The 14252-nt window shown below is 44.6% G+C and overlaps 1 protein-coding gene across 12 annotated transcripts in view; it reads right to left on the minus strand.

Annotated features, from left to right (window-relative positions):
* APBA2 (amyloid beta precursor protein binding family A member 2) overlaps positions 1-14252 on the minus strand; it is a 265914-nt gene that overhangs the window by 104565 nt on the left and 147097 nt on the right. For all 12 annotated transcript variants that reach the window (XM_025199452.1, XM_025199458.1, XM_025199454.1 and 9 more), the window contains one exon: positions 8903-9903. In XM_025199452.1, the coding sequence (XP_025055237.1) occupies positions 8903-9865 (963 nt within the window). In that variant the 5' untranslated portion in view covers positions 9866-9903. The remainder of the gene's footprint in view (positions 1-8902; positions 9904-14252) is intronic.

Genomic DNA, 14252 nt, shown 5'->3' on the forward strand with positions numbered 1-14252 from the left:
CTGACGCCCCCCCCCCCCCCACTACAAATTGGAGAGAGTCCAATGGAGGGACACAAAAATGATGAGGGGGCTGGGGCACATGACTTATGAGGAAAAACTGAGGGAACTGGACTTATTTAGTCTAAAGAAGAGGAGACTGAGAGGGGTTTTAATAGCAGCCTTCAACTACCTCAAGGGGGTTCCAAAGAGGATGGAGCTAGACTGTTCTTAGTGGTGGGGGATGACGGAACAAGGAGCAACAGATATTAGGAAAATATTTTTTACTAGGAAGGTAGTAAGACACTGGAATAGGTTATCCAGAGAGGTGGTGGAATCTCCATTCTTGGAGGCTTTTAAGACATGGCTAGTCAAAGCTTTGGCTGGAAAGATTTAGTTGGGGTTGGTCCTGCTTTGAGCAGAGGGTTGGACTAGATGATCTCCTGAGGTCCCTTCCAACCCTAATTTTTCTATGATTCTATGATCTCTGTGACTTCCTAGCACTGTGTCTGGGTTTGGCTACCAGAGGAGGATGGGACAGGCTGTGCCATGGCTGAGAGGGTACAGGCACATGGATCACCCTCTCACTCCAACTGGGTGTGAGTTGGACTAGGTGTGTCCACTGCTCCACAGTGAGGCCAGGTCCACTGGCCACGCTCCCACCCCAAACCTTCCAGGGACTTCTATCTGATGACTACAAGATGGCTGGCCACCCTCCAGCCCTGAACTTTACAGGGACATCCACCTGTCTGTCCTAGCTCCGTTGGACAGGCCACCCACCAGCCATGACTGCTCTGGGGACATCTACTTGACAGCAAAACACCTTCCCACCTATAGCCCACGCTAACATGGCTTGGGTATCTGCCAGCAGAGGCCAAGCCCCAGATGTGACAGGGTCCAACCACCTACTCCAGACCCCAAATGCAAGCACCAGTTCTCACATCCTGGGGGTGGGTCCGTGCCAGGGTGTGGTTTGTGGGGCGGTTTGGGTATGGATTTTCAAATGTGGGGCTTTGGTTCTGTGTCTGAGTCTTGGGTTTGGCGTTTCCAGGTGAGTATCCAAGTGCTGGGGTCTAGCTCTGTGCCTGAGTCTTGGGGTTCTGTTGGTCTTGGTTTTCAGGTCTGTGTGTAGGTCATGGTATGCTTCGGGATGGGATCTGGAGGGGTGTAGAGGCATGGTTCAAGGTCTCAAGTGCCTGGGGGTCTGGGTCATGTTTGGGGGACACAGCTATCCCTGCTTCCTTCATTCTCTCCACCCATATCCATCTATGCCTACAGCACAAGGTGTAGCCGAGGAAAAAGGCTGGGCTTTCTCAGCGCCAGGATAGTCAGGGGCGGGATCCACTTGGCATTAGACCAGAGCAACTCTCAGTAGGGGAGGAGGGGAGTGAGAGCATTGTATGTTGGGATGCCAGAGGACAGCAGACTAACTTGAGGAAACATTCATTAGGCCAGTCTAACCCATACTGATCTAAACTCAGTCTTCAACACACACAGACTAACTTTATACCACACGCACCATTTTTAGTGCTACCTAAGCAATGTGAATACCTGCACACCTAGAGGTTTAGACCAAACTAAGCTCGATTAGATTGATCTAAATGTAGTGCTTGAACATACCCTTAATGGGTCTCTGAAAAAGTCTGTACAGGTTTTAAGGCAGGGGCGGGCAACTATTTCAGGCGGAGGGCTGCTTACCCAGTTTTCACAGGCCGTCGAGGGCCGCATGGGTAGCCCCACCCCTTGACAGACGCCCCGTCCCCTGGTCACCTTCTTGGGACCAATATTCCAATGTCTTTGGTCCCAATACTTTGGGAAATTGGTCCCATGTCCCAGGGCCAGCACTGGTAGGGCCCAAAGTGGGGCACAGGCTGGCAGGGGTCTGTGGAGCTGGGCTGGGCTGCACCAGCAGGGAGAGGGGAGTGCTGGCCCGGCTCCATAGAGACCCTCCTAGCTGGGACCCCGTGCTCCTGCCACCCTGCTCTGGGCCCCGCCACACTGGCGCTGGGACACCAGTGCGGGCCCCGTGCTCCTGCTGGCTCGCGTGCCCACTCACTTCCAGTGCCCCCCAGCCCCATGGTACAGGCAGGGGGCAGCACACAGCCCCAGCCCCTGTGTCACTGGCAGGGAAGAAGCTGGTGCTGAGCATGGGGCGGCCCCTTGCCTGCTCCGTGGCCAGCGCTCCCTGCTGCAGCCACTTGCAGCCTGCGCGGGGCTGTCCAGAGCAGGCACAGGCAGCCCCAGGCAGGCTGTGAGTGGCTGCAGTGCAGGGCACTGGCCATGGGGCAGGAGAGGGGCTGCTTTCCCCCCTCCGTACTCAGCTTTTCCCCAGGCCACTTTTCCCTGGTGGGGCAGCCACGTGCTCCCAGGGCAGAAGCCGTGTCTGGGGCTTCCAGCTGGGGGGGGCTGGGTGGGGCCGGGCAGGCCCTGCTGTTGTGGGAGCCTGCCAGGCTTCCCCTGGGTCCTACTGCCCTTAGTTCCTGTCATTTTTTACAGGAACCACGGGCAGATAAATATTAATTTTCTAAATTTTTTAGGGGCCCCACAGGCCGGATAGAATGGCTTTATGGGCTGGGGCCCGGCCCCGGGCGGTATTTTGCCCACCCCTGTCTTAAGGGCCCTTCCACCTCCATGATGCCTGGCAGGGACAGGCCTAAAAATGCATGTCAGAAGTAAGGTTTTATTTCAGCATCTCTCTTCTTTAATTCAATTAAAATTGAAGGTAACCAGCACCTCAGTCCACAGCATGTAGCAGGATCATGTCAATGGTAAACTCATCCATAATTTGTACAGCAAGGTGTGCCTGGTTAAAGATACTTTGATTTGCTTTATGTCTTTGGAAAATGTCTCTTCTACCTCTCCTTTCTGTGAACCTTGGTACATACATAACAAAGACTGTTGTTATGTCTTTCTGCCTTGACAGTCTACATATCCTCTCTGTTCTCAATGAGACTACCTATCAGCTTTATCCTTACCCACAGTGCCTCAGCAGACTCTCCTCTCTTGCAAATTAGGAGTATTCCTTGACCATCACCTCACATGTGCATATCACTTCCATTCTTAGCTAAGGTGGATGCCTATGCCACCATATCTCTGGTCAGGAACCCATTCTCCTTTCTCAGGAAGACACAGAAGCAGTGAAATACTGCATATGGTTCAGTGCCCTGTGCCTCTGAGATAATTTTCTCTTGACAACATTTTTGTTGAAAAACTGATTAGAAAGCAATATGTGACTGGCTACATGCCATGTAGCATGAATCATTATAGAGCAATTTCAAAACCTCGGCCCAAAGAATGACTAGATATAGCATTTTAAGTTAAAGCTCAGACCGACAATCCACAAGTTACCATGCACCTTTATGTATTTTTAGAGCTATGGCAGTTATATCTATTTTCTTAAATTACAAAGCTCCCATTTGCTAATAATCTGACATTAATAATACATATACAATGAGGTTCAGCCCAACCTCTATTGAATAAACTTTAAAAGGGAATAAAAAAGTGTCAAAATGAAAATTCAATCTGAAATTCCATTAGAAAATTTCCTGAAAAAAATTTGACCCATGCATCAGATTTCAGTATATTGTCTTCTTATTCAAGAGTTCTTCTTGAATACTACAAAGACCTTGAGCTTAATGCTGAAGCTTGTCCAATCTTTTCAATAACAGAAACCAAACGGCCTTGTCACACTTTCACTTGGAAGAGTTGTAAATCATTGGAATATAGTGACCCAATAAAGCTACTGTGCATTAAGAGATAACCCTTCCTTGAAATAGAACAACTTACCAACACCAGGAGAGCACTTAACCCATATTAAACTGCTTGAACATGCATTTGCTTACATTTAAACTGCACTTAGTGGGCATGTCTACATGTGAAATTAACATGCCTGAATAAGCTCCAGTACGATTCGTGCCAGAGTTTATCATTCCCGGGCAATGCATTTACACGTGCACCCCAGACCACAGTATGTTGAGCCAGGTCAGTGTAGCCCCAGCTGGCAGGAGGCCTGGGGGGTCAGCCTGCCAGCCTGGGGCTGCTCCAACCTGGCTCTGTGTGCTGTGGAGGGGCTGGTTGGGACACAAGTGTGCTCCAGTGCAGGACTAGCTGGCAGGCACCCCCCACACTGAATCACCCTCAAGTCCCATCAGTGTCAACACATGCGTTACGATGCAGTAAATAACTGTATTTACAAGTACTAACCTACCATGGCATTTATTAGTTTACTGCACCCTAACAGAGTTGCACACGTAGATGCTGAGACTACTACGGATCTAATCAGTCAGCTCCACAGAAAATATGTCATGTAGACACACCTAGCAAGTATTAAATTGAATAGGTGACACCACCCAAAGGGACATCCAAGTAAACAATTCAATCCAATAACTGAATTGTCTATCATTTAACAACAAAACATGATAACTATCAAATAATTATTGCCTCCCTCACAAATGGGCAGACTATTCAACCCCAATTCACACTGGCAGTATTTACACTGGCAGTTTAAGTCATGGAACATGAAAAAGTATCACACGACTGGCCCCCTTTTTAAAAAATGATCATTTAAATAGAGATTTTAAATCTGTGGTGCATGTCTCAAATTGCTATAGATCTCCTTTAAAAAAAAACTCTTTTTCTCAGGATGCTGTTAAAAGCTGATCTGTTTCATTAACATAGTTAAACCTAAAGACTTTCTCTTATTTTTCCACAGGAGTCTTAGTATTATAATATCAAAGATTTAATGGAATCATCTAGGTTAATTTAATTTTTAATTAAATAATTAACCATGGGGTGCTTAATTAAATATTATGATTTTCCTTACTAATAACTTCAGTGAAACTGAAAAAAGAAATTTGTACTTTTGAAGTTTTATAAGTTACTTTAATTAAAAGATTAGAGAAAACATAATTCAAGCATATTTATTAGGTTGTCAGTCCCATACTTGTTCTGCCATTTACCTTCCTTTAGGTAAAGCCCATCAGCAAATAACCAAGACATAGCTACTTAAGTCATATTCAGACATTTTATTAGTACAGATTTTGCTCTATTACCATATTTACCCAAATATAAGAGGACCCTGAATATAAGATGACCTCCAATAATTAGATTCTATATATAGAAAAGGTATAAATTTGTTATAATTTTCCAGGTACAGAATCAAAATATTGGAGGTCTGCCTTGCATTTGCACCCCCCACTACAGCAAGGAAACTACCTCTTGGGGATCAGATTGCCCTCTACCCCTCCTGACTTCTTCTCCCCATAGCACCTTCTCCCCCAGCTCCTTACTGTCAGACCCTGCTCTCCTTGAACTCATGGAAGCGAGGGGCAAATGTGTAAACACTGACCTTGAAATAAAGATAGATGTAGTAATTTACATATGGTGCCCATAGACTTATCTCATCCAGAATTGATGCATTTCAACTTTTTTGAAAATGCTAAAAGTTTCAGCACAGACAGTCCATGACACACTTCTAAGCAGGACTTCTATATAGCACAAACTTTTTTTTTTTTTTTTTTTATTAAAGGAAATATTTTCATGTCCCAGGTCAAATTAGCCAGATCAGGTACAAATCCATTTGAATCATGCAGGAATCATATGTGGCCCTGCTACTGGCAAGTATCCTCCACTCCAGCCTGGGGCTTCAGATACTTCCAAATCCTTTGGCAGGCTTTCTTCATGCAAGCCCAAGCCCAGAGGCTTGGGGTTCAGTTGCCCCCAAGTTTCACTTGCCCTCAGCTGTATGACCACAGGAGCAAGCTAGGGAGGAGTGGACAAGGGTGGTAAAGAAACAGGAATCATTGGAAATGGGAAAGATAGGCATAGCTCAGCTGTGGGAGTGAAGAGAAAGTCAAAATGTATGCAGTGTAGTGGCTCACCAAGGCTTGAAAGAGTTGGAATTAAGAAGGCCCACCACCATATATCTTATTCAGACAGCCTCCACCAGCCTATCCTTGTGGTAGGTTCCTATCATTGTGTTTGCCCAATATGGGCCATGCATTTTATGGTAATGCTTAGTATTGGCTCCATTTAATCAGCTTTATAGATGGTTTCCATTACTGAGCACATACTGCTTTTGGCAGCACTTTAAGGACAGGCAATGTATTTAATAAGGTTTCCTTGTACACTAATGTAAGGCAAGGGGCTTTTTTCCAATGCTGTCTTGGGGTGGGGAAGGGAGACAGGGGAAGTGGGGGATACCTCATCTTGTATTTGAGTAAATATGGTAGGTAGTAAAGATGCATTTAAAAAAATGCAAGCTTCAAAATTACTAATCCAACTTTATACTAAAATGGAATAAGATAACCCTTTAAGAAAAAAACAACAACTTCAAAATGAAAACACACATAGGCCTTCTCAAATTTTGATCCCAATTCTCAGTCCAGGGCTTGTTAAAGGAACACAGAAGGTGTAGCAAAACCTCCAGTTTTTCTTTTCTTTTTTTTTTGCTTTTAAAATGCATTCCCTCCCCTTCCCCAACCATTTCTAACTTTGTTTCTCCCTCTCTATTCCCTATAAATAAGTATAAGTAAGCTAAGATGTAGGATAAGCGTTAACATTTTATTTTAGGTAGTAAGTTTTATCTCTCTCCCCTCTGTGATATAGATATCTACAGTTTTATAAATGATAATTTTTATGTTTGCATTGATTTTTTTACTGCTTTTATATTGTGTGATTACTGTTTTAGGCCTATATATGTAAGTTAGCATAAGTCATGTCAAATTTCCATCTTGTAATGTCAAGCCTCCATCTTATCCCCATGCCTGGTTGTATAACCTATGATTCATACTACCCCTCCTATATAACTTGGTTCCTGAATGAATGGGGATGAATGAGGGTGCTTGAGAGACAATGGCAGTAGGTCTAAAAATAGCTCCCTCTGAATAACAGAACCGTCAACACCAATACCTGGACCAATGATCAGCCGTTGGAACTACCCTCAGCATTCAAAAAACAAAAGATGAGGCAACCCACCGTTGTGCCAAGGCTGCACATGCTCAGTATGAACATCTGGAACCCTCTGAAACAGGACTGACATTGCCTGGACAGGCCCTCCCATAGGAGATGATAGTCAGTCTGCCCCATAAAAAGGAGTAGTGAAGATTGACTCCTTGGGAACCCCATTTCCAGCTGGACGACCACCATGCCACACCACCTATCTACCCCAGAGGCCCTGCCGGCGACCCCTTCTAGACAACACCAAGCTGAAGGAGACCCCGACTGGCCATCGAGGACCCACTTTCAGCCAGGGATAGGTAGATATCACCGGCATATTTCCTCCTCCAATTTGGACTCTCTCTCTCTCCTCCCAGACTTCAGCCCCTGCACTAAGCCTTTTTAACCCCTGTTGCCATTGTCTGTGTGTATGTGTGTGTGTGTGTGTGTGCGCGCGCAAAGGAACCAATAAAATATTGTGTCACCATCTCCCCTGTTCAATAAAACCACTGTCATTTGTAACCCCGAGTTGGGTTGTGTTTTACTGAGCCCTGGTCCCTTCCCTATCTTAAATTCTGGTATCTGTCTCTCTCCCCCTCTTGGCTCTCAGCCCTGTTCCTGCCACTTTTTGCCTCTTCTGTCCCTTTTCTGCAGACTCTTAGCCCTGTTGCTTTCTGCAGGCTCTCAGCCCTGTTCCCGCCACCTTTTGCCTCTTGCCACCTCTTCCCAATCCCTATCTCTCTCTGCCTACACTTTCACTCTCTCTCTCTGTGTTCTCCTGCATCCCCCCCACCACAGCCCCACTCCCAGTTTTCCTTTCCCCATGTACCTCTTGGCTCCCCTGTAGCCTTCTTGCTCCAGCTCCAGCCCCAGCCCCCAGGTTTTTCCCCGGTATTGCTCCTTTGCTCTGCTGGCTTTCTGCTTTCAATTAACACCAATTAACCTTAAGTTACACCAATTTCCCTCCAGTCTGCCGGTTCTAATCCCGGCACTGGCAACTTTCACTTCAGTCTCCACCAGCAGTAACCTAAAATAACCCCAAGCCTCAACTTCTCAGCCCAGCTCTCTAGTCTACCGGTTCCAGCAACTTTCACCCCCTACACTTTCATTCTCTCTCTCTTACCTTAACCTTCCCCCAGGTATCTCAAGTACACCAAGCACATACATACACACCACAACACCCAAGTTAGGAACTCACCTGTGTGTATGTGTAGGTGAGTGGTATGTATGTGAACTGATATACATGTATGCCACTGTGTGCATGATATACGAATTAGTGATCTGTGTATGTGTATTGGGTGTACAGGTATTGGTAATTGATTCTGGTCTAATTTCTTTTGGTCTGTATAGTGTGTGTAGGTGCTTGAATTGGTGATACGTGTGCATTTGCCTAGGCTGATAATTTTGGATGTGTATGTGCCTGAATTCGTAATGTGTGTGTGCACGCCTGGTGGGGGTGCATGCACCTAGAGTATGCGTATGCACCTAATTGATATTTTTGAGTGTGTGCATGTGTAATTGTACACCACGCCCTCCTGTCTAACAGTGCAATATTGAGATTCTGAGAGTTGGCCTGATCCCACAGGGCAACAAAGGGACAAAACCTACTTTGCATCATTATATGTTAAGGATGTCTAGGAGCTTACTTGCTAATAAATAGTCCTTCTTTAAAGTATTTTGCCTTCTCAGTTAGCAAACAATGCTTATGGACAGGTGTAAACAATTATCTTTGTTGAACACACTAATGAGTAAATTTTCTTTATTAAATATACTTTGGATATCACATATTAAACCTTTAAATTTTTAAAATACTGGTAGAGTGCAGACACATAAAACAACTGAACCATTCCAAAGTGTCACTGATTGGGAACTGGTTCACAACTGTTGTAGAATATGGTGGAAAATCTTTATGTTTGTCCTAAAAGTAACCTAACAGAAAATGCAAACTCCTCTATATAATGTTTTCTTATTAAAAAGCAGAGATGCATACCTGCTCTTGTGGCAGCTTCGGTCTGTCTTCTGGAGTTCTTGACTTTGTTTTAAAACCTCTTGGCAAGTCTCCAACATGCTTAGAAGCAGGTGGAATATTCAATGATTTTGGTCTCCCCTCATGCCTGTTGGCTGCATGACCAGCATCTCCTTTTGGAGAAGTGTCTTTATATTCACTTGGCACATTTTCAGTCCCGGCATGCTCAGGGCTCATTTCTGTCATGCTATTAATGCTGCTCATGCTCATGCTCATTTTAATTTCAGCTACAATCTGGTCAATATCTTCTTCCTGCTCTTCCAGTTCAGCATCTTCTTTTCTAGCATGGTAGGGTGATACCCCACGTGAGTTTCCATTAGCTTCTGGTGGGTAATAGTCCTGATAGCTTTCTTCACTTTGACAGTATTGTACGTTTACTTCTTGGTCTTGAATCTCCAAAGATGACACTTCATCCTCCAAAATCTGAACACCATTATCCTGGTAGTCTTGACCTTCTGCCACTTCGCTGTCATCTTGGTGCTGGATTTTAGCTTCAGCCCATCCTTCTTCCACAGCCTCCTGACATTCATCAGTTTCCACATGATGTTCTTCATGGGAAACATACTCTTCCCCATTGCAGTCCATTCCTTCCAGATAACTGTCATCCTCTGGACAGTACCTAATGTAGTATGTGATCCCTTCCTCCTCCTCTGGCAGGCCTTCATCATAGTCCTCCTCTTCAGAGGTATTATTAACATAATCAGAGCTAGAGTCACCATCTCCACTATTATCATTGCACTCTTGTTCCACTGGGGTAGGGCTAGCTTCTCGAAAAGTTGCTAGCTCAGGTTCCTTTGCTGTGTAATCTTCAATAGGTAGATCATTTCCCTCAGTTTCTGGCTCCCTGTTGTGAGATGAAGTAGGGCAAGCTTGCACTCTATGATCCAGCATGCTGGCTGTGGTGTTCTGACGTTTCCTGTTTGCCATAGCCAGCTTCTTATATGACAATCATTTCTAAGCAATTACTGTAAGGAAGATGAAAAACACACATTCAGAAAAAGGCCAGCAATAGAGACTGTAGTAATGCTAATTGGAAACACTGAAACTGCTAGTTTACTTTGGCATAAAGTAGAAACAGTTAAAAAAATAGACTCCCAATTATCTCTTCAAAACTAATCAGGAGTGTCAAAAGGTGGATGCTCACTGGCATAACAGAGGTTAGATCCCTTGAGCACATACAAAAGGTAGGAAACCAGTTTTAAAATAGTCACAGAAGTAATTAAGCTCAGAAGCAGATAATCTACATGCAACATTACATCTTTAATTTAGTCTTTTATTTCACAGTATCTTTACTATATGGAAGCTAGTGACTCATTTCAACATTTATTTTCAGGAGTATTATTTGTGGGAGACGATGGTATATGGGAAATTGATTTGTATATTCATAGAGGCTTGCTAGGGTTTCTGCAAGGGAGGTACACACATTTGTAAGCTATATTTAAGTTATATTCATATGCAAATTTGGCTTTTAAGCCAACTTGTTCGCATTAAGGAACTATTTAAAAATAATCACTTGGGCACTGAAAGGAAGAGTTAAAGATATTCTAGTAGTTTGTTGATGAATGCTATGCAAATACCTATGTACATTTTAAAAATTAATCCTAAACCTCTTTGTGAGTCTTCCTCTTTCATAACCCTCTGCCGGTAAGGAGTCTCTCCACTGTCTCCCACAATATATGGCACATTTTTTTCAGCACGCAAGTTAGCCTTTCGTTCTCTGTACGTTATACATTGTATTCACTCATGAACTTTCCAGGCTCTCCCACAGCTAACATGAGGAAACGCCCACTAACCTGGAAGCAGGTTAGGGCACTAAATAACACCACCATATTATGAGGAGCAAAAATAAAGAAGGTTAAGCACTACTTGAATTAGAGATACATCAGATTTCCTTTTATTGATAGCCACTACACCTTGGATGTTCATGAAATAGGATCTAAATACTGCAGAAAAGGGTAAAACATTTGTTATCATACATTTTAAATAAAACACAAAGGGAAATCTGACACAACTGTAATACAGGCACAATGCCTACTCCCACTAGCACCTTGTTTTAGCATTTATACTGTATTTATTTAAATATCTGGCTTATTTACATGTTGAGTCCAGCAAAATATTATAAAATTTGACATCCACAACCAGGGTAAAAAGAGAGTAACCAACCTGAGACATGTTTGACACTAGTATTAAATTATTACACATGAATTTTGCAAATTGCTTGTGGTTACATTATGTATGGCTGTCAAATCCAACTTTCTTCAGTACATGTATTTTTCTGTTGCTGCCTACCTCACTTCCAGTTATGAGTCTCATTATAAATCTCAAACTAGTGCAGCTGATTCAGTTATGTGAACTGAAGCATGGTGGTTTTTCATAGATTTTATAGACATTAGGGCTGGAAGGGACCTTGGAAGATCATTGAGTCCAGCCCCCTGCGCCAGGGGCAGGAAGTCAGCTGGGGTCAAAGGATCCCAGCAAGATAAACATCCAAATGTTTCTTAAAGGAGTCCAGAGTGCTTGCACCACCTCTGGTGGCAGTCTGTTCCAGGCCTTGGGGGCTCGGACAGTAAAGAAGTTTTTCCTTATGTCCAACCTGAAACAGTCTTGGAGGAGTTTGTGACTGTTTGACCTTGTCATCCCTTGGGGTGCTCTGGTGAACAGACATTCCCCCAGGTCCTGATGTACATCCCTTATAAATTTATAGGCAGCCACCAGGTCCCACCTGAGCCTGAGCTTTTCCAGGCTGAAGAGTCCCACGGCTCTCAGCCTCTCATTGTAAGGCCTGTTCTCCTGCCCTCTGATCATGTGCGTGGCTCTCCTCTGGACTATCTCAAGCTTCTCCACATCCTTTTTAAATTGCGGAGCCCTGAATTGGATGCAGTACTCCAGCTGCAGCCTCACCAAGGCCAAGTACAATGGGAGGATGACATCCTGGGATTTGCTAGAGAAGCATCTATGGATGCAAGCCAGACTTTTGCTTGCTTTACCAGCTGTGACATTGCATTGGTGGCTCATATTCATCTTGTGGTCAATCATGACTCCCAAGTCCCTTTCAGCCGTGGTGCTAGCAAGTGTAGCACTGCCAAGCCTATAAGCGTGCTGTGGGGTTTTTTTCCCCCAAGGTGGAGTACCTTGCATTTTTTGGTGTTAAACACCATCAGGTTCTCGTCCGCCCATTTCATGAGCCCGTCCAGGTCAGCCTGGATCACCATCCTGTCCTCAGGTGTGGATGTTTTACCCCAAAGTTTGGTGTCATCAGCAAACTTGTCCAGTCCGCTTCTGAAACCAATGTCCACATCATTAATAAAGATGTTAAAGAGTATAGGTCCAAGGCTGGAGCCCTGGGGGACCCTACTGGTCATGGTGCACCACGATGATTTACTTCTGTTGACTACCACTCTCTGGGTCCGACCTCAGAGCCAATTCCCCAGCCATTGGACTGTAATGTAGTCGAGGCCGCAGTTGGCCAATTTTTCCATGAGATGATCATGGGACACCAGATCGAAGGCTTGTTTTAAATCAAGATATATGACGTCAATCTATTCTCCCTTGTCCGGGTGATATGTCACCTGGTCATAAAAGGAGAAGAGATTGGTCAGGCAAGACCTACCCACAACAAACCTGTGCTGGCTATCCCTCAGGATGTTGCCATCAGCCAGTTTGTCAAGAATGGTGTCTTTGATAATTTTTTCCAAGATCTTCCCCGGGATAGAGGTCAGGCTAATAGACCTGTAGTTCCCCAGATCTACTTTCCTCCCTTTCTTGAAGATAGGCACCACAATTCACCTGAGCACCATGAGTTCTCGAAGATCCATGACAGTGGCTCAACTATGATGCCTGTAAGCTCCTTAAGTACCCTGGGGTGTAAACTGTCTGGGCCAGCTCACTTGAAAGTGTCCAACCTCTAAAGGTGTTCCTTCACATGGTCTACATTGATGAAGGGTAACAATTCTCCCTCACCCTGGCCATCCTGTACCGTACCGAGCAGGTCCATCCCTTAGGACTAGTGAAAAACTGACGCAAAATACCCATTTACTTGCTTTAAATCTACTTAATAAAAATTATCATACATACTTATGAAATGCACTCCACAAATGAAATTACACCATTTACTATGGAGACATCCCAGACAAAAGCATGATAACACTGAGTTAACTAATTAACTAATTGCAGAAATCACATATATGCAACAGGACAAGCTGCACAAATGAAAACTCTTATGAAACATGATGGGTCACAGAAAAAATACTGAAACTAGCTGGCATTATTTACCAATAAAGTATGAGTGTTTAGGCTACTTATATCTGTAAGCAAGCAGGTGGGATAAGACATTATTTTCTAGATCCCAAGTGGTTATTAAACAGGTCATAAAACACTTCAGCCATAGCATGTTTTATTATCTGTGTACCATATCCAGAGCTCAGAACACACTACTATAATATAGCCACTTTCCTCTGAGGCAAGGAAATAAAGGCTAGGGACAAACATTACACATAAACCAGTTTAAGTGATTAGAAACTGGTTTAAACCTGTAACAGAACAGATGTTCAGAGCACATAAACCAGTTTGGAAATGGCTGAAACCAGTTTGAGATAAATCTGGTTGAATGTAGTATCAGACTTAACTGATTTGGGTCAAACCTGTTTATGCAATGTCTGTGTCCTCCAGCATCCCAGACACTTTGCAGACCTGGGCGGGACTCTCTGTTCCACAGCAGGGCTGGCTCTGCACCTCTGCTCCCTAGCTAGTTCCAGCAGAGACTGAAGGCACAGCAGCATCTTCCTGGCTTTCCCCCACCCATCACCACTCTCTGCTCAGGCAGGGATTTCCCGCAACGCGCTTCCACACCATGTACCATTGCCAGCATGTGATATGCTAGCTAATGCTGAGAGGTATCTGTGTAAGGCAGACAGGACAGTGTCCGCTTAGGGCTTTTTGGAGCTAATCAACAGGTCATGATAATGTCCCTCTGTTCCTTTCTTGGAAAAAGTTGTTTAAAAAGAGCTTGAACTAATGAGAGAGGCTTCTGTTTTCTTGATGGGGTGCTAAATGCTCTATCAACTCCCTGTTGGCTCCCTCCCTAGTCAGAAGCGGGGGCGGGTGGGGAACCCCTCCCTGATCAGAGCATCCTGCTGGGGCCAGGACACAGCCCCCCACCCAGCTCAGTACTATGGAAGGGAATGGAGGGCTGCTTTAGTGACCCCTAGCTTCTAGCCTGAGTCACTGCAGGCATTTCGCTACATTTCTTCAGTACAAAGGGAATGTCTGTGCAGTTGCAAACCAGTTCAACCTCGCCAGGTTAGACTAACGTGCA

Source organism: Alligator sinensis, unplaced genomic scaffold, assembly GCF_000455745.1.
Source record: "Alligator sinensis unplaced genomic scaffold, ASM45574v1 scaffold458_1, whole genome shotgun sequence".
Taxonomy (NCBI): Eukaryota; Metazoa; Chordata; order Crocodylia; family Alligatoridae; genus Alligator; species Alligator sinensis.